General features: G+C 39.1%; 2 protein-coding genes and 1 long non-coding RNA gene across 9 annotated transcripts in view; 1 reads left to right on the forward strand and 2 right to left on the reverse strand.

Annotated features, from left to right (window-relative positions):
• fry (Protein furry) overlaps window positions 1–8374 on the reverse strand; it is a 133873-nt gene extending 125499 nt beyond the window's left edge. For all 5 annotated transcript variants that reach the window (XM_069508868.1, XM_069508867.1, XM_069508866.1 and 2 more), the window contains exons 1-8: window positions 8172–8374; window positions 5311–5355; window positions 4690–4817; window positions 3198–3416; window positions 2542–2693; window positions 1789–1988; window positions 1032–1247; window positions 186–309 (exon numbers count right to left, since the gene is read on the reverse strand). In XM_069508868.1, the coding sequence (XP_069364969.1) occupies window positions 186–309; window positions 1032–1247; window positions 1789–1988; window positions 2542–2693; window positions 3198–3416; window positions 4690–4759 (981 nt within the window). In that variant the 5' untranslated portion in view covers window positions 4760–4817; window positions 5311–5355; window positions 8172–8374. The remainder of the gene's footprint in view (window positions 1–185; window positions 310–1031; window positions 1248–1788; window positions 1989–2541; window positions 2694–3197; window positions 3417–4689; window positions 4818–5310; window positions 5356–8171) is intronic.
• A 1812-nt stretch (window positions 8375–10186) lies between these two features.
• On the forward strand, window positions 10187–27706 carry beta'COP (coatomer subunit beta'). 2 transcript variants are annotated; one of them, XM_034983637.2, is made up of 19 exons: window positions 10187–10304; window positions 10508–10666; window positions 12466–12658; window positions 13086–13234; window positions 13667–13841; window positions 14509–14695; window positions 15423–15556; window positions 15834–15933; window positions 16331–16530; window positions 17026–17116; window positions 17568–17733; window positions 20418–20587; window positions 20826–20994; window positions 21363–21633; window positions 22151–22307; window positions 22915–23044; window positions 24868–25040; window positions 26428–26566; window positions 27546–27706. In XM_034983637.2, exons 1-19 carry the CDS (start codon window positions 10302–10304, stop codon window positions 27576–27578), a joined length of 2799 nt encoding a protein of 932 aa, XP_034839528.1. In that variant the 5' UTR covers window positions 10187–10301; the 3' UTR covers window positions 27579–27706. The 2 variants fall into 2 exon arrangements, with proteins under 2 accessions (XP_034839528.1, XP_069365000.1); XM_069508899.1 differs by lacking the exon at window positions 10187–10304 and having other exon boundaries at window positions 10496–10666.
• On the reverse strand, window positions 21112–23611 carry LOC138404566 (uncharacterized). 2 transcript variants are annotated; one of them, XR_011238457.1, is made up of 3 exons: window positions 23064–23509; window positions 22228–22359; window positions 21112–21637 (listed from the first exon to the last, which is right to left on the reverse strand). It is a non-coding gene; the product is annotated as an uncharacterized lncRNA (long non-coding RNA). The 2 variants fall into 2 exon arrangements; XR_011238458.1 differs by lacking the exons at window positions 22228–22359; window positions 23064–23509 and adding an exon at window positions 23516–23611.
• Window positions 27707–27915: the final 209 nt, after the last annotated feature.

The raw sequence follows: 27915 nt of genomic DNA on the forward strand, positions 1-27915 counted from the left end.
GTTTAGACTCGATAGTTGTCCTCAAAAACTACGAGCGACAGTATTGCCTCGTGTCAATAATATCTTTAGATTGTAGTTACTATTGATTTTGCCTCAACTGTCGATAGACTTTCGATATTAAAACATCGATAGTTAACATTAATCTCTGTTAAGATTGGCTCGAAATTCGGTAAATTTTTTATTACCTTAAGTTCTGCGGTGAATCGTTTCCGTACGGACGCGAACCGCGACTGCGCGAGCACGCCGATGACCTCTGCGTACAAATCCGCTATGATATGCACGTTGGCGGCATTCGGGTTGGATTGTAACCTAGAACAAATCAAACATCTTGTGTTAAGGTCTGCAAGTCAAAAGTCTGTAGTCGCAATCCCATGCACACGTACGAAGCGATTTGCCTCCTCGATTCTAATTTGTACCGCTAATTATGAAACGCCCCTCTGTCAGTTTTCCCCTCCACTTTTAATACAAGTAGCTTCAAGTCAAGTGTGAATAGGTATCTTCTAGGCAAGCGCGCGCCATGTTCGGCTGCATCATCACTTGCCAGCAGGTCTGATTGCAGCCAAGCGTCATTTTATAAATTTAATTTTGTTAGGTTGCTTTGTTCCAGACCTGGGCAAATAAAAATTATCGTCATTTATTGGAACTCTCCTTTTTATTTCTTTAGGGCCGTACAGATCCTTGAACTTCCTGTATCACTTTGACCGTCTCCCATCCATTGTGATCGCCACAAATTTTAGAGCTCCTGTCAATATTTGTGGCCACCAGGTACAGTAGCACTTTCCTGACTAGAATTAGAGTAGTATATGATGTGTTTTTCCAGGTTTTTATGCTAATGCATATACTTCCCCAATATACTGATTATCTGCATCGTCTGGTTAAACTCCTGACGCGACTTCTTAGAGTTAACCCTGCGATCACGATGGGATGCTGCCGCTGAATCGATCGTAGTGGTGGAATACACACAGATTATTTGGTGAAAAGGTAGCCTGTGACCTTCCACAGCGGCACTGTTAGAAGTTGAAATGCCTTACCCGTCTTTATAGTTGAACCTCTTGAAGGCGACGTTCTCGATGTACTGCACGAGGTCCTCGTGACCCGGATGGAACGGCAGTTGTCTCAGCACCTCGATCAGCGCGAGGCAGAAGAGGAACTCTACGGCCAGGTCGCGTCTCTCGGCTTGCAACTCCTCGCTGCTGCGCTCCACTTGCTCCGTGCCGGCGCCGCTGCCCGACACTATGTAGATTATACTGCAACAAAGAGCTTCCGTTACCACACTTCTTAAATGTAGAATATTGATTTCTGGAGGATAGATATAATACCTCCCATGTATATTGCGATAACAATCGCGCTCTAGTAAAGAATTCATTGTGGCATTCGTTTTTTAGGGTTCCGTACCTCAAAAGGAAAAAAAAAACCCTTATAGGATCACTTTCTTGTATGTCTGTCTGTCCATCTGTCTGCCTCGCGTAAGTTTTAGGAGGATAAATAACTCAATTATTTGTTAAATATAATATTTTAATAATATCTGATTTTCTTTGTGGCAATAAGTACTTTAAAAATTGTATTTTTAGCATTGCTAGTGTTCCATGCCCGAAGGGTGCCAACGGGAAGTCCATGTCCGCGCGTCTATCTGTTTGTCAGCGGGCAAGACGCGCACAGACCTATGGGTGCTAAAGAATATAAATTTATTAGGTCAAAACTTTCTAATCAAATTCTCCATTCCAACCCATTGAGGATTTTCCACTTTCATTAGTTTCATTAGATTTTCTTGTTTGCAAAAGGACTCACCTCTTGTTCCTCAGATCCTGGTGCGGCTTTTTGGCTTGCTCGCTGAGCTGCGGCGACTCAGCCATCTGCCGCTCCAGCCAACCGAACAACGCTCTCAGCAGAGACGGCAGGCAATGCTCCGCGACCGTGCCGAACGCGGAGAGGATCTGGTCGAGTTGAGGGTCCTCCCCTCTCTGGAGCGTCTTGTTTAACGGCTTCTCCTGCCAAAACACAAGCACATCAGGCTCATCCAATACTTGACTGCATGCAGGTTGTTGAGGTATCGACTGTGTAACATGTTCTATCTCTTGACGATTTCACTTTATGTTATTTCATACTCTGCAGTGCCACAATTCAAGGCAGTTTATTATTATTTAAACCAGCGAGACTTTAGACAAAACAAACGAGACAAAAATCTCGGTGAACATTAACCGTTTGGAGTCATGAACCAATCATAAACCTGTTTTCAATTATTATTTTTCAATTTCAATTCCAAATTATTTGCTGCTACAGGTATACGAAAACATTCGAAATTCAATTCCAAAATGTTTTCAAAAAACATTCGAAATTTAATTAGAAAATATAGTTTTGTTTGTGATTGGTTGGTGCCTCAAAATAGTTATCGCCCACTGAAATTTTGTCTCTGTCATTTGTACGGGTTTACGTAACAGAGAAAGCGCTATACTAACTTCTTTTCATGGGTAGAGTATAGTCAATTCTTTCACATCTGGAATTTCAAGGAATTGTCTAAAATAGAAAAATAGGGTGGGTTACCAATGGTTCCGCCATGACGGCTTCCATCTTCCTCTCGGCCTGCACGGTGAACTCTGTGAAGAGCAGCCGCATGACGAACTCTCCCGGCCGCAAGTCTGAGTCCGCCGTCGGCATTATGGCGCCTTTGTTTGGGCCCCAGGGCAACATTGAGCCTGGACACAAACCAACTTCAAGTTCCTACAGGTCTTTATGTATACAGTGTGGTTTTTATAACTGGGACAGTATGGGGAAATCCAAAACCATTGAAGATAGAGGGAACTGTCTAAGGAAGTATTTATTGTGCAAACGATTTTGGTATAGTAAATTTTTGGTCAAGCGTGTGTTTATCCATAAAAATAAATAACACTGATTAAATTTAATGCTGATCGACTTAGTTTCATCTAAGGATCAGTTGGTCAAGGTTAAGTATGTTTTTTTCTCTTGTAGATTCTCAATAACACTATTGGTTCAATAAGGGCCTACGCAGACAAAGGACTATTGTTTGCAGAGGACAAAAGTTCCTCTACTTTAATTACTACAGTATTTCCATACTTTATTCAGCACTTAAAACACTTGTGTGATATTATTAAAACTTACACTCATTTTTTAATAATCATATTATCAGCTCATTAATTTATTAGGCAACAGTTTCATAAACTAGGTACGATTATAATTACCTCTTGTTGACACCAGGGATGCCAGAGTGCTACCCACAGCTCGCGCGTCTGCCAATGGCTTATCAAAGGGGTTGAATGCCAGGTCGCTGGCGCTAGTCTCACCGCTGTGAGTCAGTGCACCATCTGGCATGTCATGACGCGGGGTTTCCGACAGAACACTGCCATCCGACTCTGTCTCGCTTGACACCATCGATGATGGGGCTTCCTCGGTTCCTGATGCTGTGCAAATTAAATTTAAAAATTTAACTTGCATTTTTATTGGCTGAATTTATAGTAGCTCTACTACAATGCCTATTGTTTAACCAAGGCAGTTCCTGAATCGGAAATTTATTTCTAGCAATGCAGGGATTCTGATGGAAACTAAACAGCCAGCTGCTGAAGAAGAGTGAAGTTTAAAGGATATTATTGAAATTAACAAATACTAAAGGGGATAGTAATCACTAATTCATTCAAAACTAATCTCACAAATTCACAATTACTAATTCAAAAAATTTGCGAAACGCTTTGTTCGACGATGATGTCGCTTGTCGCTTCGCGGTTCGGAGTTTCGTCCTAAAGTCGTTACTTGTACAACCACACCGCTAAACCTCAACACCACGATTGGCTAGGAATGAAGTTCAAATATTGAATTTAGGTCATCGGGATCAGAAGACGTAATTCTAAGCGGCAGTGCAACATGAATCAAATATCAAGCACAAAGCTGATCGCATATCATCTGCTGCCGTACGTTCCGTATATTCATCGTAAATAAAAATCGAATAAAGTTATCACGCGCAATCGTGTTAAAAACCGGTCAAGTGCGAGTCAGACTCGCACACGAAAGGTCCCGTACCATTGTACAAGATATATAACACTAGTACTATAAGTAATAATAACAATAATAAAAATGTTCTTTATTTCAGGCTACGTATATTATTACAAAGTCACAATAAAAATGATAAAACTGAAATATTTAGATTTTAAAATAAAAATCATATAAAAATAGAAAATACTATGTAAACTGGCTGCCTTATTTATTATTATGGCGGCAACAGAAATACACACTGTGGAAATTTCGACTCTCTACCTATTACGGTTCATGAGATACAGCCCGCTGACAGGCAGGGACAGCGGAAGCTTAGTTGGCACCGTTCGGAACGGATCCTTAGATAACTGCGGCACGTACGGTGCTGTTAGATGAGCGATCAGCATTACGCTACAAAAGTCACGATCATGAAATGATGACTTAGTGTTACGTGTTAACAAACTTCAAAACAATAACAAGCGTCTCGTATTCACTATGTTCGCGCACGTACAGTCGGCATCACGTAAAAAAACCGGTCGAAAACGTGTCGCACCACGCCAGTGTAGGGTTCCGTAGCTGCTCGTCACATTTTTGAGTTCGTATCGGTACCGCCCTTATGACAGCGTCCGGTACGGTCACACAACTCTTGTGACGGCCACAGTTTACATTCGCGAACATAGTTAATCTGCAGCTTCATAATAAACAAACCTGTGGAATCATCGAGGTGGCCGTCCGAAGGCATGACGCTTAGCGTGTCCACCTCTTCGGGTGTCATCATTGTGACAAAGCGACTATTATCTGCTAGAATGGAACTATGGTGGGTTGTGATTATGTCACTAAAATAGAAAAAATCACACAGAACTAAAAAAAACATTATAGCAGAAATTACATGAATGAACATTACTAAGACATAGCTAGGCACGACTTTATGACAAGGAGTGACTTGTCTGGACAGTTTAATTTTAATTGTTTAGGGAAAATTTACACATCGTATGTAAGCTGAGCTGCACACTCCAAACGCAACACATTTTTTAGATGAAAATGTGAACGGTGTCATTAGTATGCAGCTTAACGCATTGGATGTGTTAAAAAAGAGGATAATATAAGATCAGCACATTTTGAAATCATACAGTGTTGTTGCATGCATCTACATTATCTTGTTGAAACAGCTATGTCCTAGTAAATTTGATGAATTGCATGATGTGATATCCATTACTGTATTATAGCACAAAAACATCAAAAAATAGTTTAGCTTTTGCATAGTTTAAAAAAAGCCTGCTGTGATTAGATTAATTGACGGAAGTTCGACAAAATACCCATGAGATTCACCTTTGATAACATTATCAAGCAAAGTCCCAGTCTTCAACATTGTTCCTAAAAAAAAATTTAAATGCTTTTTATTATACTCTTAAGCAAAGCATCCACTAGAGACTGATCGGGCCGCAACGGTGCAGAAAGCATTTTTGCGTACTCAGTACTGCTTCCTCTGCGCAAGTCAATGCAGTTTCATATACAATGTACAGAAGGCGGATTTTTGTATTGCAATGCGGCCTGACCCGGTCCGCCTGGTGGACGCTCTCGCTTACATAGAAACTAAACAAATGATAAATATAATACATAATTATTCAATGTGTAATGCATTCAATGAAGAATGATTACAAGCAATCAGCAATGCATGAGGAGATAAATCAACAAGATGTTTCAATCAAAACTCAAATAAATTATGTATCATCAACGACAGCATAAGTAATTCCAGCATTATATAGAAGTACATATATGTACAGCTCAAACTGCTGCTGGGTCTAGAAACTTGAAATTTTGCATGTAGGTTCTATCTAAACTGTAGACTCACCAGTAAAACGGGTTTTGAGAAATTTCAATGGGACCTTGAAAAAGCTAGTGGCAGATAATGTCAATTTCTACAAAATATGAATATATAAAAGAAAGAATGCATAATATACAATATTTTTCTCTCCACTTAACATTTACTGTCAATAAACAATAAATCATTAAGTATTTATTTAATTGTTGACAGCAAAGTCATTCATATATACTGACTTACATTACATATAATGTGTATATGTAACACATAATATTACTTAAGTATTGTATTTTATGTAGAATTAAGATTTCAATAGCATTTTAGTAATCATAATATTACTTAAAACATTAACATTTTTGCAAAAAGGTGATGGAAATAGAAAAAAAAATCAAATAAACTTTTACAAGTACTTTTGAATTTATAAATACATCTATCACTCAGCATATATTATATAAATATAGAATTTACATTTCAACATAATAATATTTAAATACATTTCAGTAATTCAGCATTGATCATCAATAATCTATCACATAATTGAAAAAGCAATGCTTTTACCAACTAAATCCATACTAATTTATATCTCTATATATAAAAATGAATCACTAAATGTGTTGCTGATCGCAAATCTCGAGAACCGCTGATCCGATTTCTCTAATTCTTTTTTTATAATATTCCTTGAAGTACGAGGATGGTACTTACGGAGAGATTTTTTTTTAAAAATGCCTGAAAAAGAATCAACTGTTAGGCGGTACGAAGTTCGCCGGGGCAGGTAGTTATATAAATATAAATATTATGTAAAAGTGTGTCAGTCCTTCTGAATGCTTCTGGTGAAACTAGTCATAGAGATAGCTTGCATCTTAGACATAAGATACTTTGTCCTGAAATACAATCATGCACACACAAAGTGAATATTATAATAATTTATACAAAATATTATATGTATAAGCTATTAAGGAGAATATAATAAGAATTATTTAACAATATTTATCTTAAGGTATTATTAACTTTTATGTCAATTAGTCAGTCAGTCAGTCAGCTTTTTTAAAATATATTTAGATAAAAGGTAAAAAGCTGACTGACTGACTGACCAATCTATCAGCGCACAGCTCAAACTAACTGGACAAATCAGGCTGAAAATTGGCATGCAGATAGCTATTATGACGTAGACATCCACTAAGAAAGGATTTTTAAAAATCACAAGCTGAAGTTAATAATTACTAACATAACTATTTCTTATATACACATAATTTACTAATGTAGCTCTAGAACCGAAATTAAATAGAAAATTCGCTAAATAGAAATAATATAGGTAAATAGTCTGAGAAAACTCAAATCAAGTCTCATATATTATGTACATAAAAAATGACTAAGCATGGAGTCTAAATCACACAGGCGACTGACTGATCTATCAACGCACATCTCAATTGGATGGATCGGGCTGAAATTTGGCATGCAGATAGCTATTATGACGTAGGCATCCGCTAAGAAAGGATTTTTGAAAATTTAACCCCTAAGGGGGTGAAATAGGGGTTTAAAATTTGTGTAGACCACGCGGACAAAGTTGCGAGCATAAGCTAGTCCAATAAATAATCTCTTAACTGGTCAGGACTTTGGGAATTTACAGTTAGTGATAATAGATACAAATAGATGCAAAATAGTTGCTAAATTTTAAGTACTATGGTCCAAGTGTAATAAACCATAAGCAACACTTATATGCATGAAAATGTAAAATAGGATTGAAACTAATAATTTTTTAAATGAATGAAATGGCCCTGAAAAGCTAGCAGACAGACTGACAGACACACCTTCGCACTTATAATATTAGTATGGATTGAGTAGCATACTCGTAAAAAAAGCTGCAGATAGATGATATATTAAAATCAAAATGTAATTAGTTAAGAAATTAGCTTAGAGCAACATTATGTTCTGTTTTGGTTGTCAAAGAAAACATTTCAATGCAATGCTCAACAAATAACTGTACAGGAGATTAAAAGGCAAGGCTTGTTTTCAACATTGTATGTAGACCTAAACAATGTTTTATTGTTTAAAATAACATTGACCATTTGACATGAGCATTCAAGTGCTATTGAAATCCACATTCAGATATTACCTATGATTACAAACAGTGGAAATAATTTTTAGCCTCAGTAACGAGTAAAACAAATTATATCATCCAGTTAAATTTTTAATTTTCTTTTGTTTTGTGAAACAGACATCTTAATTCCACTGTCAGTAAAGAAATGTATATTCAAACAGAAGTATAATTGATGTTATACAAGCAATAAGGAATCAATAAATAATGAAGATTAAAAGTAAATGCACGATACAATAATAGATAAACAAGCTATAAATACGTTCTAAATACCCAGGTCTTAGCTGGTCCTCAGTCCGGCGATCAGTCGCAAATGTAACATTTTAAACTTCAAAACAATATGATCAGTTAGTTACGGATGAAAATGAATTGATCAAACTTTCCGCAATCACGTCGATTCTTTTAATTATTAACACATCTATTCAATTATAAGAACTCTACCATTTATCACTTGTGAGCTCATCTGACATGAGTGACACCTCACATAAAAGCCTCACTCATTTTATGCAACCAAGGAGTGAGGGTCAAGATATGGACCAAGATGAATTACCATAGACTAAGGCTTGTTGAAAAATTCGATGTATGATATTGTATCGATAGTACAATGTTATTAATATTGTGATGTTTCGATATATCGATATAAAATATCAAGTACCTATTAAAAAAAGCCTGCCAAGTTCGAGGCAGGCTCGCGCACCCAGAGTTCCTTACTACAGTCATACTTTTTTTGCTCAAGCTCCTAAAGCGGCTCAAAACACGAACGACAAATGAGCAATCTTGACACGCCACTACACCGAAGATGATATTCCAGAAATTGATATTGGCGAGATGCAAATAGGCCTTTTTTTTCTCGTGAGGAAAATCCATCATGGATATCACCGGCCACGGGGGTGCACAGTGGTTATGTCGGACTCCTACCGACTAAAAACCTCACGAAGTTCCACCCCACCAATAACGACGGAGCACAAGGGACCAACAACGCCTCTACGGGCACTACGTGTCCTCAAACACCGTCCGAGGCATGCCGGAACCACAGCACGCCAATCAACCCGAGGACCACACTGTGAGCGACGGACCGCCCCGTGTCCATCAACTACAGCTCCTCACGAGGGCTAGGGCTCGCGGGGAGGGCCATTCCCTCTCCACGTTTCCAATCCTCACCATCTCCTTCGCCCGCCACCAAACTGGACGGGCGAGACACCGGTGGGGCAGCCAGTGTTTGGATGGGACACCCTCCGCTCCTGGGGCTATGCCCCATGGGTGCGTCTAGTGCACCCTCTGCTCACTCAGAGGGACACGCGGACAACTCCCCCTCCCTGCCAGGTCAATTAGCCATGGCTAACAATATCCCATGAAGAGAAACTGTTGACCATGTTACTAGGGTACACCGGCCCAAGCGCTGCTCTTCCCCCGTAAGGGACTCGCTACACTCAGGCACACGGGGAGGTTACCTGGCTGGTACCCCAGATGCGAATAGCCCTCAAACAACTCAGTAACAACAAGGCGCCGGGTGATGACGGCATAACATGAGAACTCCTACATACAGGAGGTATTCCTGTACTTACAGAGCTTAACCTGAGCTGTTTAATGATGTCATCTTGAACGAAAAAACGCCGAAAGCATGGATCAAGAGTGTAGTACCTAATTCTTTTCTTTAAAAAAGGAGTTATGAAGCTATTAAAAAACTACCGGCCCATCTCACTCTTGAGCCATGCATATAAGTTGTTTTCGAGGGTTCTTACAAATCGCTTCGCTCGAAGACTTGATGAGTTCCAATCTCTAGAACAGGCTGGTTTTCAAAAAGGCTACAGTACCGTAGACCGAGTTAGTTACACACTTTAAGGCAGATTATACAGAAGCCAGAAGAATATGATCTCCCACTCTGTCTTCTTGCCTTTGTGGACTACGAGAAAGCCTCTACTCTATCGAAACTTGGGCTGTTCTGGAATGAAATTGCAAAGATGCCAGGTCGATTGAAGTCGGCGGTATATTGAGGTGGTGAGATGTATTTATGATTCGGCGTCAATGGCCGTCCAAATCCAGTCTCAGCAGACAAAACCTATCAGTTTACCAAGGGGTGTTAGACAAGACAAGGGTGTTTAACAGTGCCAGCAGTGCAAACTAGAACTAGCTGTAACAAGAATGAAAATGGCGACATTTTACTTGAACTCTTTTCGGTCGATTTAAAATTTTTCAGATAGTAAGTAGTTAGTCGCACTACTAGTATTCGAGTCGGTACTCGAGTCAGCGTGGCGTGACTTGAGCAACTCTTTATTTTACTTCGGTACGCGTATCCGAATTGTTTGGCATTCCTAAATTAAAGTGACACGTCCACCCCCCCTGTCAAACTACCATAGTTTCACAGAATTTGCATGACAATTTTTCATGTTTTAACTATTAAAAATGGTAAGAATAATTTTGTTAGTATGTTAAGAAGTGTATTGGATAGCTGTTATCGTTGGTTTCGTGTGAACGAAATTTCGGCCACGTAGTTAAAGATTTGTGGGTAGAGTGTCATCATTCGTATGTCGGCTTCTCTTGACCGTCGTTTTGCGAATGGTTTGGTGTAATTGAGCGTGTTTCTAACGTGGTTCGTAATGTTTCCGAAGCCGTTGCGACTGGACATCAAGAGGAAGCTGACGGCCAGGTCTGACCGCGTCAAGTGTGTGGACCAGCATCCGACCGAGCCATGGCTGCTTTGTTCGATCTACGGCGGCGACGTTAATATATGGAACTATGAGACGCACACGCAGATCAAAAGATTTGAGGTGAGCCACCAACACTTTCCCTATAACCTCAGGCCCACAATATTCTCATTACATGTAGTTGAAAGTTTCCCCAGTAGAAACTTCATTAGCCACCAAATATGTAACTCTCGATTGTTATATATTATGTAGGTATATCTATTGATAAATAGATTTTACATGTGGCAGTAATGTTGCAGCATTGATAATAAAATGTATTCGACAAAGTACAGTACAGAAACAATTTTCGGTTTAAGATTTTATCTAGTAGTTTTTTTTTTGCATGTACTTAATATGATTTAGAAACAAACAAAAATAAAAAACACATCAGTTTTCCTATTTAAAAAATTGTTTCGTTTATTTAAAAAATATTATCAACCAGCTGCCCCGGGGAACTTCGTACCGCCTAACAGTCGATTCTTTTTCAGGCAATTTTTTAATTTTTTCTCTCCGTAAGAGCCATCCCTGTACTTCAAGGAATATTATAAAAAAGAATTAGCGAAATCGGTTCAGCTGTTCTCGAGATTTGCAATCAGCAACACATTTAGTGATTCATTTTTATATATAGAGATTACTTAACTATGTTAGTAATTTTTTTGTAAAATGGTATGGGTTCAATAAATACACTGCATAGATAGCTTGCCTAGTATATTTTAATAATCTGATGACATATTCTATTAAAATATTGCATAATACTGTATCACAACAAAAATTTGAGGATATGATGATGCAATGCTATGAAAGATAATTAGTATATCTTTCAACTTATCATTGGGCTCAACAACCTATTTGCAAAATCTTTTTAAACCAATTAGAGTTATCAAAGTACACAAGGCCCTATTAAGGGCCCTTAGTAACATTTTCTACTAGATTTTCATTTTTATTGTTATTCATATTAAGCTATCACACAATAAACTAGCATATAAGCTATGATACAACAAAGATACTAAAGACTTACATTCTTGTACACAATCTCTAAACTAAACCAAATTAACAGGTCTAAATGTAGTGATATCCTGTTCCACAAGTAACATTATGAAAGGGATAGCATTAGATTTAGATGTGTTATTTTAGTTTGGTTTAGAGATTGTGTACAATGGAATTAGCCACATTGTCACTTGAATGACTACTGCAGGTGTGTGTGTCTGTTGCAAGGACCTCCATATCATCGTTTAAGTTATAAAACCATGTAAATTAAAATTATTTACTTTATAGGAGAGTTAAAAACTTGCAGTTCCTTTTTATTTCTTTAACACTGGAATTCATCAAGACAGGGGCTTCTTTATGACATGTGTCAAAAATATACAACCTTCTGAACGGTCCCCTAAAGAAGACCGTACCTTGATTATGCATTCCAGTGTAAAAGTTTCTGTTGGACGCTTCTGTTTCTGAGTAACTGAAATTCTTTAGCGATTGGCTTCAAAATGTTAAAACTGTCAAAAATTAACTTACATGGTGGCAACTTAGGCAAAAACATGGTGTTATCTGTATGCAGCTGACGATTCAAAAATACTTGTAAAAGTTTAACGTGACGTCACACCTAGTAATGACATAGTAGCTTCGTGCGGTTTCATACAAATTTTCGTTTTGCGAGAAAGGGATAGAAGACCCTCCCACTCCAAAATTAAAATGCCTGTAACTTTGTAAAACTTTGTTGGATTTTAATATTTTTTGCAGTGTACGTCATTATTTTTATCCTAGTTTATAATAAAGTAAAAATATTTATCAAATTCAAAAGTAGGCAAATACCCAATTGAATAAAAATATTTTATATTTATTTATTTACTGATGAATTAACATTTAGTTTGATGAATACTAAATAGGTATGCGATCTGCCAGTACGGGCCGCCAAGTTCGTTCCTAGGAAGAATTGGGTGGTCACCGGCTCGGACGACATGCAGATCCGTGTATTCAACTACAACACACTGGAGGGTGTGCACTCCTACGAGGCGCACTCTGACTATGTGCGATGCATTGTCATCCACCCCACACAGCCTTACATTTTAACTTGTAGTGGTAAGTGAAACACTCATTATATATCATATTGTACATTCAAAATCCTTGAATGTTTTATAGTTTTTTATTTTCTATCTTTTTCTGTTTGTATTTAAATGTATCATTGATCATCTAGTTAGTGTAAGTGGCACTGCCATTCCAATTAGATGTAAAATAAATAATAAATCACTCACTTTGATAGAATCTGTGTTTGAGTTTAAGATGATAATCATCTTAAACTCAAATTGATCACCCACCTGTATGTATTGAAAAGATTTAGCTAATAGAGAGGTCTGCAGGTGATTAGATTAAATATACCTTATTCAAATGCAATACTAATACCCACTTATGCACACTGGATAATCATGCTACATTCATACAAAAAAAAGGGGAAGTAGGACCTAGAATGAACTTAGAACACTGCCCTTACTTGGTGACCTGATTGCAGATGACCTGTTGATCAAGCTCTGGAACTGGGACCGCAACTGGGCCTGCCAGCAGGTGTTCGAGGGACACACCCACTATGTGATGCAGATTGTGATCAATCCTAAAGACAATAACACATTTGCCAGTGCCAGTCTCGACACTACTGTCAAGGTATGATATGTGCGGCTTACAATAAAGCTCTATTGTATATACTTACATCATAAAAATCATTTGGTCAATAGAAATGAAAGTCACAGTTTTAAAAAATATAATCAGATTTAAATAAATCAGGTAAGTATACAAAAACTAGCTGATAACCGCGACTTTGTTCGCGTGGATATCGGTTTTTTAAAAATCGTATAAGAACTCTTTGATTTTTCGAGGATAAAAAGTAGACTATATGGCTAGGGTCTGTCTCCATTTTAAATTTTAGCCAAATTTGTCCAGTAGTTTTTGCATGGAAGAGTAACAAACATACACTACACACATCGCCTTTAGAATATTAATGTGATTAGTGTGATAAGAACATTAGACTCCATTTGTGCAAATTGCTTAATAAACTAGGAAAAGTTGCTGTTCAGTACATGAAATAAACTTTTACAGGTGTGGCAGCTGGGCTCATCGATCTCCAACTTCACGCTGGAGGGCCACGAGAAAGGCGTGAACTGCGTGGACTACTACCACGGTGGCGACAAGCCCTACCTTATCAGCGGCGCTGATGACCGCCTCGTCAAAATATGGGACTACCAGAACAAGACCTGCGTGCAGACACTAGAAGGCATAGTTTGCATTTTATATTTGTTTGAGTTGTATTTGAATCTCTGTCGCAGTGCGGATGGCCAATGGGACAGACGTGTTCTGGAGTGGAGACTACGTACCAATACAGTGTAAGGCGACCTCCAGTCCGCTCGACCGATGACCTGAAGAAGGTGGCGGCGAGTGGGTGGATGAGGAAGGTGGAGGACCGTGTTTGGTGGCGCACTGTTGGAAAGTGCTATATCTAGCAGTGGATGCATACAGGCTCATGGCTTGGATTGTATTTGAATGCTTATCATAAAAATTATTTTACTACTAAAAAATCCCTGCCTAAACAGATAAATGCTAAGTATAAAGAACATGTAATGTTTGTTAGGCAAGTCACAATTTTTTGTTTTAATTTGTATGAAGATTTATGCTTGATCAGACTCAATTCTTGTATAACTTAATTTTTCTTAGTTTAATTAAAAGTTAAACAAGTAACCTCATGCTGAAATGCTTTAGAGGCGCATTAACCTTGTGACTGCAAACTGACAATGAAATGAAAGTTCTAAAGTATCAGGAAAATCGCATAGCTAACGCGTTTCTCTGAGAAAGTTTCTGCGTTTTGTTTATCTTTTAAGCAAACTAATGAAAATTGCACTACATATTTAGTTCGTGATTGTGACGTGTGGTATGGTATCGTACAGGGCATGCGCAGAACGTGTCGGCAGTGTGCTTCCACCCGGAGCTGCCCATCCTGCTAACGGGCTCTGAGGACGGCACGGTGCGCATCTGGCACGCCGGCACCTATCGCCTCGAGTCCTCGCTCAACTACGGCTTCGAGCGCGTCTGGACTATCTCCTCTATGCATGGCTCCAACAACGTTGCTATCGGGTGAGGGCCCTTCAGCATCGTCGTAGTCAACCGATAGAAGTTCTGAATAATTATAAATACATATAAAATATCGTGGCGCTGGCAGGATTCGAACCTATATCTCCCACGGGTATCGCGGTTGGAGCGCCTTTGACCACTAGGTCACGGTTAACTTACTGCCCAGTGCAAAATTTTAGAATTTAAGTCAGTACTAGCTAATGCTTGCGACCTCTTCCGCGTGGACTACTCAAATTTCAAACCCCTATTTTTGGGTTAAATTTTCAAAAATTCTCACTTTGCAAATACGTCATAATAGCTATCTGCATGCCAAATTCCAGCCTGATCCGTCCAGTAGTTTGAGCTGTGCATTGATAGATCAGTCAGTCAGTCAGTCAGTCACCTTTTCGTTTTTATATGTTTAGATTCAGCGACTGTTCATGCCATCTAGTAGCGACAGGTTGCAGTTACCGTAACTACTTTTTATGCATATTTCAATGCAGCTCTTTGCAGTTCGCTGGACTCCCTACAGTAAGCTCCGATCTCTCGCTAGGCAAATGATAGACAGTAGATATTTTCTCAAAATAGATATTGGAAGTAAAACCTGTACAGTGCGACAAGTTTAAATAGGTATTCTAATTTCTGCCTTTGTTCTCCAACAGCGCCTCCCTGTCAATGTCATTTGAGTGCTAATAGAGCCTTGTCGCAATATACTTCGTGGTTTTCAATGAAATATGTATTTGTTTGACAGCTATGATGAAGGAACGATAATGATCAAGGTGGGCAGAGAGGAGCCGGCGATATCGATGGACGTGAACGGAGGCAAGATCATCTGGGCCAAGCACTCGGAGATGCAGCAGGTCAACCTGAAAGCTCTGCCGGAAGGTATGCGTTTACGATCTCCTTGTTTAGTATTCCGTATCTCCAAAAAAGGAACCCTTATAGGATCACTTTGTTGTCTGTAACAAATACAAAATAGTTTAGTGATTTGGTTTTTTTACTCAATACAACATGAATACTTAAATGCATTTCTATAAACCTATTCAAGTGCAACCAGTGTTAAACCAGTATATATTTCCAATGAAAACATCACAATATCGCGGAATCATTCCTATTTTTCGTTGAATTGCATTATAACATCTTGTATACGTTATGTATCCAGGCACGGAAATCAAAGATGGCGAGCGCGTTCCCGTGGTGGCCAAAGACATGGGCTCCTGCGAAATCTACCCGCAAACGATTCAACATAACCCGAATGGCAGGTCAGAATACAAAATTATTTGAGTCAACATTTTATCGTTTGGCATATCTAATAGCTGTCACTAACGGTAAAGGAAACCATCAAGAGGATACTTGCATGATTGAGAATTCTCCATAATGTTCTCAGTCTATGAAGTCTGCCGATCCGAGAAGAACCGATCTTATTGGGCCAGCAATGGGTTGAGATTATGGTTGATGAAGATTTATCTGGATGATATGAAAAATTGTCTGTCAAAAAACTTTTTGTCCCACTTACTCTGCAAACATCAGAAGCGAACATCCAATTAGGCAACAAAAGTTAACAGTGTATATTAAGTGTATAAGTTCACAGTGTATATTAACTGAAAGCATTACCATCCCTTTTTGAGCAGGCGTGTAATGAATACGGATCAAATACAGGTTCGTGGTGGTATGTGGCGACGGTGAATACATAATCTACACATCCATGGCGCTGCGCAACAAGGCGTTTGGCGCAGCGCAGGAGTTCGCGTGGGCGCTCGACAGCTCCGAGTACGCCACGCTCGAGAACTCCAGCACCGTCAAAGTCTTCAAGAACTTCAAAGAGCGCAAGAGCTTCAAGCCCGCCTATGGAGCTGAAGGTCGGTCCCACTTTTTTTTAGGATTCTGTATCTCAAAAAGAAAAAAGGAATAGGGACCTAAAGAATGACATATAGGCTACTTTTTATCCCGGAAGATCAAATGGTCCCCACAGAATTTTTAAAAACCAAAATCCCCTCATCAAGAGCATCAGCTAGTGAGACATGTATATCAATTGAACGACTGTGATTCATACACCAGCATAAGGGACAAACAAACAGAGATATATTATATATAGAATTTATGGTATAAAGTCATTGCTTTCATCTAACTTGCTTTAAATGTCCTGTCATGATTTTGTTTACGTTACTTACTTTTAGAAAGTGAAATAGGTGAGGGAGTAATAGTGATAATTTAAAATCAATTTAAAAGTAAAGCTACGAGGGTTCCAAACGCGCCCCGAACTGAGAAAAAGGGTCCAGCAAATTTGGCCGGGCATTCCTTGGCAGGTCATTAGTTAGCCCTATAAAAGTTTTTGATTTTGAATTTATCGGCAGGCATCTTCGGCGGCTGCATGTTGGGTGTCAAGTCCATCAGTGGGATGGCGTTCTCCTTCTACGACTGGGAGAACCTCGAGCTCATCAGAAGGTAACTTATTTATACTATTTTAAAATTAACAGTGCGGCTAATTATCTCAATTTACAACATTGCAGATGTAAATATATAGCTATCTCTATAATAATGCTCCAAGTGGAAAAGGATAGAATTTGTACAGTAATCAGATAAGGCTAGTTTAAGCTTTATTATAACATTTCCAATTTTCTAAACGTCTTCTTTTAGAAAGTTAACTTAGCTGAGCACAGCATAGCATAGCTCAATGTTGATTGATCACCCTTAGAGCGGTTACACACTGAAAATACCTTCGTTCCTTTTTGTTTTGTATGGGAGCTCATGACATATGTATGTCGTAGATAACTAGGATATTCTCACGGATAAGGTATTCTCACCTAATATACCTCGTAATCACCCTTACACAACATCGTTTCACAGGGTTTGTAGTAATGTTTGGTAGATGAATACAGAAGTATGTTGTTTGCAGGATCGAGATCCAGCCGCGCCACGTGTTCTGGTCCGAAAGCGGCAACCTGGTGTGCCTGGCGAGCGACGAAGCCTACTACGTGCTGAAGTATAACGCCGACGTGGTGGCGCGAGCGCGCGAGACCAACGCCAGCGTCACTGAGGACGGCATCGAAGACGCTTTCGAGGTGAGACGTTTAGCCAGTGCATAACAATGTTATACTGACTGCGGCGAAGCCGGGCTTCGCACGAGCTTCGGGTAATTTTCGTAGGGATCTATAATTTTTTCTTGATAATAAAATAGCCTATGTCACTCAGGAATAATGTAGCGTTCTACTGGTGAAAGAACTTTCATAATCGGTTCCGTACTTACAGAAATTACCCCCTACTAACAAATTTAAAAACGTTACCTCTATATAATATTGTTATAGATGTATGTCCGTTCCTGCGTCCGCTCGTAACTACTCTTAATTATTACGTCGTTAGATTTGTCTTGATGGCATGTGTGAGTGTGACTGTGGGTACATAAAATTGACAGAAATCAAAATTGCGGATTTTATGCTCTTTTATGTGCGGGCAGTGCAAACTGCAGTCGGGTTTTAAAAATAAACTTCGCGAAAATTAATAGTTATCCAATCCAATGTTTTGTTAGTTTTCTACTTATTCATATTTAGATACTTACTAGTTAACCCTGTAGTCTCACCTGGTTAGTGATGAAGCGGGCTAACCTGGAAGGGGTATGACAGTTTTTACTAAACCTATACTGCCGTCATAAGGAAAAAGGGCACAACTAACATTTTTTCCGAAATTGAGTTATATACATATTCGGAATCAGAAAAAAAGGCCCATCTGCCAATATTTTTTGTACAATTTTAGGAACAAGATTAACAAAAATACCGTAAGCTTAAAAGGCACAACTGAGCTACTTTTCATGTTTGTGTACGTAAAAAGATCACATCTGACTAATAGTACGTCAAATTTCACATATGCACTTTACTTGAAAAGGCATAATTGACCTGCATTAAATATTAAAGACATAACTACCACAGATGTGCTCTTTGGTTTAATTTGTTTACCAACTAGACCTTGACATTTAATTTAAAAAAAGGCATAACTAGCAGTTATGCCTATACTACCAAAAATCTTTGACTAGAGGTGAAGTGAGGGGGTCGAGGTATGAAGCGAATCCCGCCAGTTGTGCCTGACATGTCTCGGCGAGTCCACGCTTGTCTGTGCTGCGATGGTAAGATTAAGTTTTTGTTACATTTGCATGCTTTTATTATGTAAAACTTCTTTTGTGACACAATAATATGATTTATTAGTATTTATTGACGAAATTTTTGAGTGATTAATTGCGATTTGGTTTTAAAAATATGATGACATTTTTAGTAGGTATACTGTATCGTAAATAATTTAGAATACGAGACACGCAATAATTGTTAACTGGATTCTGTCCGTTTATACTACAAAATAAACTTGATTCTTTTTTCAGCAATATGGAATCACGAAGCGCAAGATTAGTTAGTGCTGCTTTACGCAATAATAATTCTGTAGGCGAATGGTCTCCCGCGCCGTCAACAAGACGTGGCGTTCAACACTCGGTGCAAGCATCAAGCTCGGAGCATGTTGTGGTGCCGCACTCTGTGTTAGATACAGGGTTAGATTTTGATTCTGATGACTCAGTATTGGATAAAAATTACGAATTACCAAAAGTACTGGAGAAAAGCAGCGATAGTGATGGTTCTGACTCAGAAGACTTTATACCATGTTCGCAGCCAGTTTCAGGAAGAACAATTTTAGAATCATCGGAAGAATCAGACAAAGAACCAAACCATGTTCAACTGACTAAGAAAGGAACTATTAGAAAGCGCAAAACTTATAACGTTAGCATTATAAGCGGTGTTTAGCTTGTAACTGCATGTTTGACCATACAGATTTTTTCTGTAGGCGGATTATAGCAAAATAATTTCAATCTTTTCTCGCTAGTGCCATATTTAACAAACATCAATATACATATAACTTCTAGAAGCTGATTAAATATCCATCATGTGATTTTTATTAAAAAATAAGTTTCTTTATGAAAGCTTTTTTTTTAACTTTTGAAATAGTTTTGGTTTATCCTTATTTTGATTATTTTAATGTTGTTTATAGGACATGGTCGGAATAATTATTGTAATTGTGATAATCTTAAAACTTCTAGAAGCTGATTAAATATCCATACTGTGATTTTTATTTAAAAAAAAAAACAAATAAGTTCCTTGATGACTGATAATAATTACAGTTAATTTATGTTAATTTGTTAAGTAACAGTTAATAAATGTAAATTTTTTAAGTTTTGATACGATAATTTTTGTTACCTTTTCAAAATAAAAGTTTTATTTAAATGCCCTAATTGTTTTTTTATCTGTTTTTTTGTATAATTATTAAAATGATTTTACTAAATATGCCTTTTTATTGTATAATTTCATATTTTTTCACAAAAAGTCAGAATGAAAAGCCACAATTGGGTAGTTATGCCCTCTATTCGTAATATTAATAACTTTAATTCATTTTTTATGCCACATTGAAAGAGAAAATGTTGATTATTTAATAAATGCAAATAGAATAAAAACTTATATTTCAATAATCGTATAGAAATCGTGAAAATGAATTTATTTTAATTCATCTTTTTTCGAAAAATAATATTGTAATCGATATTTTTCGCCAAAAACCAATAAAAAATTTAAACTCGATTTTCTCCATATTTATAAAATGTTAGATGTGCCTTTTTTCATTATGACGGCAGTATACCCCTTTGGTTTGGTTTGATTGGTTACATTTTTTGATGCAAGAGATCCGGCTTAACACCAAACTATCTATTCTGTTGGTTCAGGTGGTAGGCGAGGTGAACGAGACGGTGAAGACGGGGCTGTGGGTGGGCGACTGTTTCATCTACACCAACTCGCTGAACCGGATCAGCTACTACGTGGGCGGCGAGATCGTCACCATCTCCCACCTCGACCACACCATGTACATCCTCGGCTACGTCGCCAAGGAGAACAGGCGAGTTCAAACACTGAATTTTTATGTCAACCATCTAACCTAATTGTCTTTTTATTGCACTTTTTATTGGATTATGTAACCCCGATACGATGCGCTATTATTTATGTAGTTATTATGACCAATCTGGTCTCTCAAATTTTTCGAGAGAAGAGAGATTTTCCTATTGTTATGGATGAGCGCATACCACTTGCTCCCGTACACTCCTTTTAAAATAGCTAAGTGTATGGTTCTTTATCAGGTTGTACCTGAATGACAAGGAGCTGAACATCGTGTCGTATTCCCTGCTGCTGTCGGTGCTGGAGTACCAGACGGCAGTGATGCGCGGCGACTTCGAGACGGCCGACCGCGTGCTGCCCACCGTGCCGCACGACCACCGCACGCGCGTTGCACACTTCCTCGAGAAGCAGGTACCGACTGACGACCGACATGTTCTCAGCCAGAACTAGGCCGACACATACCGACAACCTTAGCAAGGCGAAGGCGAGGTCCCCGATTGCTTACATCACATGAATGTGGATCCTTACCACGATCCAAAGGGCATATATGGAATAATCAGGTCCATAATATGATTTACTGTCCTGTGGAGTCTTAAGTTGTGTCACTTTTCATCGAGTTGATTCCTTGGTTGACAAGGAAAGGACAAATATAGAAAATTTAATTTGGTTGGTAAAAGTCCTCCTAGAACAGTTAAAAAGAGGTACAGAACAGGTGTGTTGAGCTCATAGGGCGTGAAGCTTTGGGTCGAGGCGAATTGATAGTAATATGTGTCGTGCAGGGTTTCAAACAGCAAGCGCTGGCGGTGTCGACGGAGCCGGAGCACCAGTTCGAGCTGGCGCTGGCGCTGGGCGAGCTGCAGCGCGCCATGCAGCTGGCGGAGGAGGCTGCGGCGGCGGAGGGTGCGGAGGGCGGCGTGTCGCGCTCGGCCGCCGCGCGCTGGTCGCGCCTGGGCGCCGCCGCCGCCGCCGCCGCCGATACCGCGCTCACCAAGACCTGCTACCAGCGCGCGCACGACTACAGCGCGCTGCTGCTCTTCGCCGTCACCACGGGTATCTACATTGCAAATTAAGACGTATGTAAAGCGAGGTTTAGACTAGCAAGAACTTCTTGCAAGTTATTCCGCAAGTACTTGCAGAACTGTTTATACTACGAGCAATATTGTACACGTACATACATTTGTGACTTGCGGCAAGTCCAGCAAATTACAAAACTTGCGGAAGTGAGCTTGACGTGATTGTTTACACGGTAGGAATAGCTTACGGAAGTTAACTTCTGCAAGTTTTATTGCTAATCTAAACCTGCTTAAGTTAAGAAGCGTAAAATTGACGTCGCGATTGTAATTCGGAGTTGCGTAGAATAGAATAGAATATATTTTGATTCAAATAAACTTTTACAAGTGCTTTTGAAAGGCAAGTCTCAAATTGACTGCGGAATTTTTAACCATTATTAGAAACATCAGTTTTCCCAACTAATTTTTGGGGGTTGCTCCTTTTTGAAATAAAAGATTGAAGATTTTAGTAATGTGTTTACGCTGGGACTGTAATATCATGTGAATGGTTTGCCCAGGGGACAAGGAGCTGCTGGGCGCGGTGGCGCGCATGTCGGCGCAGGAGGGCAGCGACAACATCGCGTTCGTGGCGTACCTCACGCTCAACGACCTGGACGCGTGTCTGCAGCTGCTCATCAGCAGAAATAAGCTGCCCGAGGCCGCTTTCTTCGCCAGGTGAGATCCTGTCTGGCGCAGTGGGAAGGGTTCGTTTTCCGGCAGGGGCAATCTGGGAATTCTCAAAATGGAATAATCCGGGTATCTTTAAAACAAGAGTGAATAGGCACCTTCTAGGCAAACGCGTCCCATCTTAGGCCGCATCATCACTTCCCAGGCGTGATCGTGGTCATGCGTGCGCCTATAATGAATTTAAAAAATCATCCTCAGGTCGGACAGCACAAGTTTTCTCTCAAAATGGGAGGCTTGACAAATGCGGAATGGTAGACTTCGCACACTTTTATGAACATTATGGAAAACTCTCTTGCATGCAAATTTCCTTACAATGTTTTCCTTCACCGTTAAAGCAAGTAATAGTCTTATAGACTAGACTCCAAAGACTGGGGAGCTCCGTCCATTTGCCATTATGCCATTATGAGCCAAAAAAATATTACAATCGCAACTGTAATTGTGATTGGCTGAATTTATGCTAATCTTGTTGAAACAATGCATTATAGCCAATAGTGAGCGAGTGTCGGCCAATCAAAGGTCATTGCGATGGTCCCACTGTAGCTGTCATTTATCGTAATCGCTCCCCAGATGTAATATTGTAATTTTTATTCGACAGGTCATACATTCCCTCCAAAATGACGGAAGTAGTGAAGCTGTGGCGGGAATCCGTCAGTGCGACCAACAAGAAGTCGGGCCAGTCGCTCGCCGACCCCCAACAATACGAGAATCTGTTCCCAGAATATGCAGTAAGATACATATACTCACATTTTTTAGCTTTAGCATTTAGCTCAACCGGTAAAGGAGTGGACTGAAAACCGAAAGGTCGACGGTTCAAACCCCGCCCGTTGCACTATTGTCGTACCTACTCCTAGCACAAGCCTGACGCTTAGTTGGAGAGGAAAGGGGAATATTAGTCATTTAACATGGCTAATATTCTTTAAAAAAAAATTAAGAAGAGTTCGATGACATTGTACAGGGTGTAACCAAAACGCTGGCAATAACGAAGACAGGTGATAGTACTGATGATTACTAATAAGATACCAAAAAAAATCACCGCGAAAAATAGCCTGTTTTTAAAAGTTCACAATATATTGCAAATAAAACATCTGACTGACGCTAAAGGTGGAAATGCTAAAAAAACCAAAGCTGCTCATTCTCGTCCAACAGAGCAAGGCAATGAAAAAAAAATTAGGAGGAAAAAATATAGGAACACACACATAAAAAAACCTACGACGCTGCCGCTCGCCGCGCACAGTTACTTGAATCAACAATAATACTAATATTGAGAATAACTTAATACTTCAATATTCTCTTGTTTACTTTGTTTCCGAGTTGACGTTTTACCTTATCAAATGTACTTGGATTAATTTGAACAATTGTCTCAAGTATTGTTTACTAAAAATGATATCTGAATCTCGATTGTTGCACTTTACTTTGTTATAAGTATTTGTGATACCGATGACCCAATTTATAAAGCATCTGTCAAGTTCACTCCAGCAAAAACAAAGGAGTTGAAATAGACTATTAGTTTATCCACTACATCCATTTTCAATATTCGTAGGTAAGTTACTTAGTACAATAGTCGGCAGGAAATATTGTACATCGACCTTTAGAAAGGGATCTCGGCTTCGTAGAGCGTTGTTTCTGTCACTCATACCTATGTGACGTTTTGTGGGTCTCGACGGCAGACAATACTCTACGGAATCGCTATTTCTTTCTAAAGGTCGATATTTCATGCCGGGTACTGTAAACGTTGTTACTTGTCAAAAACACTAGAATTATTCACAAACTAGCTTAATCCCGCGACTTTCATACCCTACATACATTTTCAAACCCCTATTTTATCCTCTTAGGGTAGAATTTTCAAAAATCCTTTCTCAGCCAATCTATACGTCATAATAACTGTCTGCCTGCCTAATTTCAGCCCGATCCGTTCAGAAATTTAAGCTGTGTATTGATAGATCAGTCAGTCAATCAGTCAGTCACCTTTTCCTTTTATATATTTAGATAATGTTGTAGAGTAACTGTTCTCCAGATTTACTTCAGATGTAGATGCAGATTCAAACCCTGTCGTTTCCGCAATTTTTGATATGTATTAAAATTTATTACGGACTAGCTTACGCCCGCTTTGTCTGCGTGGGTAGACAAGATTCAAACCCCCATTTCACCCCCTTATTGGTTGAATTTTCAAAAATCCTTTCTTAGCGGATGCCTACGTCATAATAGCTATCTGCATGCCAACTTTCAGCCCGATCCGTCCAGTAGCTTGAGCTGTGCGTTGGTAGATCAATCAGTCAGTCACCTTTTCCTTTTATATATTTAGATTTTCCTTTAAGTGTAGATTAGGTATATTTTTTATGTTTAGGTTAGGTTATTTTAATGTACGACTTGTTTTTTGTTTAATGCTCGTTGTGACTGTCCGTAAATTGAGTTACACGAGACCTATAAAACTCAAAAACATTTTGTGTAATTTTGAGTGTGTAATTCTGTGGGCGGTTCTTTGACAAATAAAATAAATAAATAAATATAGATTAAAAACACAAATAAAATTGTTTTTGTCTCGTTCCAGGAATCACTAGAATTAGAAAATTTCCAGAGGTCTGTGGGCCACGAGTACCACTCGCGACTCAGCAACCTTCCCGCCGACTGCAAAACGTGTAACATCGACCGCGACCTTGCGCGTGAGATGGCCGACCTAAAGGGGCAGGGGCTTAGCATACCGCCGCTTGACGTTGCCAATGAGTAAGCTCGCTCGCTCGCTTTTTCAACTCGATAATCCTAATCCTAATTATATTTTTAACTAGCTGCCCTGGCGAACTTCGTTCCGCCTAACAGTCGATTCAAAGTTTTAAATTTTTCTCTCCGTAAGAACCATACTCGTACTTCAAAGAATATTATTAAAAAAAAATTGCGAAATCGGTTCAGCTGTTCTCGAGATTTGCGATCAGCAACACATTTAGTGATTCATTTTTATATTATAGAAGAAGATGTGAAAGTGTGTATGTTTGGATGTTACTCAATCCCGCAAAAAATATTGGACGGATTTGGCTGAAATTTTGAATGGAGATAGATTATATCCTGGATTAACACATAGGCTACTTTTTATCCCGGAAAATGAAAGAGTTCCCGCGGGATTTTAAAAAACGTAAATCCACGCGGACGAAGTCGCGGGCATCAGCTAGTTTAATATATTGGCTAATCTCTTACAATCTAATCTAAACCAAATAGAATAGATAAAAAGAATAGAATAAAATGACAGGTTTAAACATATTGCTATCTTATTCGTAACTAGCTTATGCTCGCGACTTCGTCGTCCGCGTGGACTACACACATTTCAAATCCCTATTTCCCCCTTAGAGGTTGAATTTTCAAAAATCCTTTTTTAGCGGATGCTTACGTCATAATAGCTATTTGCATGCCGGATCAACCGGATCCGTCCAGTAGGTTGAGCTGTGCGTTGATAGATCAGTCAGTCAGTCACCTTTTTATTTTATACATTTAGACTAGCTGATGCCCGCGGCTACGTCCGCTTGGATCTAAGTATTTGAAAATCCCAGGAACGACAAGTCGGTTGAACGGATGGGCAGTGAAAAGCTAGCAGACAGACGGGCAGACGGTCACACTTTCGCATTGATAGTATTAGTATGGATGCTCTCTGCGGAAAAGTATATCACTATAATACTCTATCCACGGAAAGAAGTTAGTAAAAGAATCTCTCTGTTACGTAATCCCATAGACAAAAGACAGAAACAAAAATCTCAGTGGGCGTCAACCATTTTGAGGCACCAACCAATCACAAACATGTTTTAAAAAAACACTCGCACTTGATCGGTTTTTTGACAATAGCAACATCCCAATTCTACCAACTTTAACGAGATAGACGATAAAATCTCGTACAGTTCTTGCAATTCACGAAGGCTAGTAAACTTTACTTGTGGTAACGTCGCGTCGTTTACATGGTCATTGCGTAAGTGTGCGTGCATGTCGGACCAATCAGTCGCGAGCAAGCGCTGTCAAACGCACACATTTAGTGTACCTTACATATACCGATACGAATTAAACACAAGCATGAGTCAGTAGCCTTCGTGAAATGCAAGAACTATAGTAATCCTAGTGTATGTTTGATCAGTGGGAGTGCGAGCGCGTCGGAGGAGCCAAGCCGGACAGACGTCGCGCCCGCCATCGAGAAGAAGCGTAAAGACTCCCTCGACAGTATGGAAGAGATTGAACGCGAGATCGACGACATGGTGCTTGACGGCGAGGAACTGGTGAGAACTACTTATCATCCATCCATATATAAATAAATATCCTTTTATTTGGGACCATAGCGCAAACACAGTACACAGTACAAAACACGACAAAAACATACAGATAAAACCGTCCAAGTGAGAGTCAGGCTATCGTCGTATATGTCGTATTTTTTCGACATTTTGCATCAAAAGTATGATGCATTAAAATAAATAAAAAAATCTCTATTTTAGAATGCACAAGTGAAGCCCTTTCATATGATATAGTTAGCCCACTTGATATAGTTATCTTACTTTGAAAATTGAAAACACTAATTATTAGTTCATAACCACAATTTATATTTTTTTGTGATGTAACCACAAATTCACGATTTTCAGATGTTTCTCCTTATGTTTGCTACAAGACCTACCTAGCTGCCAAATTTCATGATTCTAGGCCAACGGGAAGTACCCTGTAGGTTTCTTGACAGACAGACACAGACAACAAAGTTATCCTATAATGGTTCCGTTTTTCCTTTTGAGGTACGGAACCATAGAAAAAGATCACAAATACTTAGTCCTAAAATCCGACTTTCCATGCATTTCCCTACAATAGACATTATGTTATCCTACAGTGGACGTTTATCGGTTGATGATGATGATTATGAATAAAAAGCAATTTCAACGGTATTTATTGCATAGTACGTAAAGCTGAATTTAGATAGTGACTAGCTTATGCTCCCGACTTCGTTCGCGTGGACTACATAAATTTCAAACCCCCATTTAACCCATTAACTGAAGAGGTAGAATTTCGAAAAATCCTTTCTTAGTGGATACCTACTCTTTACAAAGAACACACCCTCCAAATTTCATGTGGTTCCGTGGTTTGGGCTGTGCGTTGATATATAAGTCAGTCACTCAGTCAGTCGCGACTTTGCGCTCCGTTTTTTTCTGTTGGCCTTTATACCTAAAGGCAAACGAGAAATTTCACCCTGAAGTAATAAATGTTTTTCTTTTCCAGAACCTGTTGGATGATGCAGATTTAATAGATTAATATCTAGGTATATCTAGTTCTTTTTTATTTTATATTAATATTACGAGTATAAAGTGTGTATTTCCTAAAAAGCTACATAGTTACGTTAAGGTTGTTATAGTATTATACACATTTTTCTTTTAGAGTTTTATTCATCGTTTTGATTTAACCACCGTTGTAAACCCAATATTTGAATAGACTTCACCAGGCGTATATCTGTCGCCCAACGTATTCGTTCGTCAGTTAAGCCACGTATGCACGTGTGAATACGAACTTTGAGCGCCAAGAACACGGACAAACAGTAAAAACTGTGCCATGCTCGTTAGTGGTATGCACATGCAGACAAAGTTGCAAATGT

The sequence above is a fragment of the Maniola hyperantus genome, chromosome Z, assembly GCF_902806685.2.
Source record: "Maniola hyperantus chromosome Z, iAphHyp1.2, whole genome shotgun sequence".
In the NCBI taxonomy this organism is placed as follows: domain Eukaryota; kingdom Metazoa; phylum Arthropoda; class Insecta; order Lepidoptera; family Nymphalidae; genus Maniola; species Maniola hyperantus.

Excerpts from the sequence above, each read along its gene's own strand:
- beta'COP (XM_069508899.1), top strand. The coding sequence starts at position 10,496 with ATGTTTCCGAAGCCGTTGCGACTGGACATCAAGAGGAAGCTGACGGCC. Across the intron at positions 15,934-16,330 it reads CAACATAACCCGAATGGCAG|GTTCGTGGTGGTATGTGGCG; the intron begins GTCAGAATACAA and ends GATCAAATACAG. Across the intron at positions 22,308-22,914 it reads GAGGCCGCTTTCTTCGCCAG|GTCATACATTCCCTCCAAAA; the intron begins GTGAGATCCTGT and ends TTTATTCGACAG.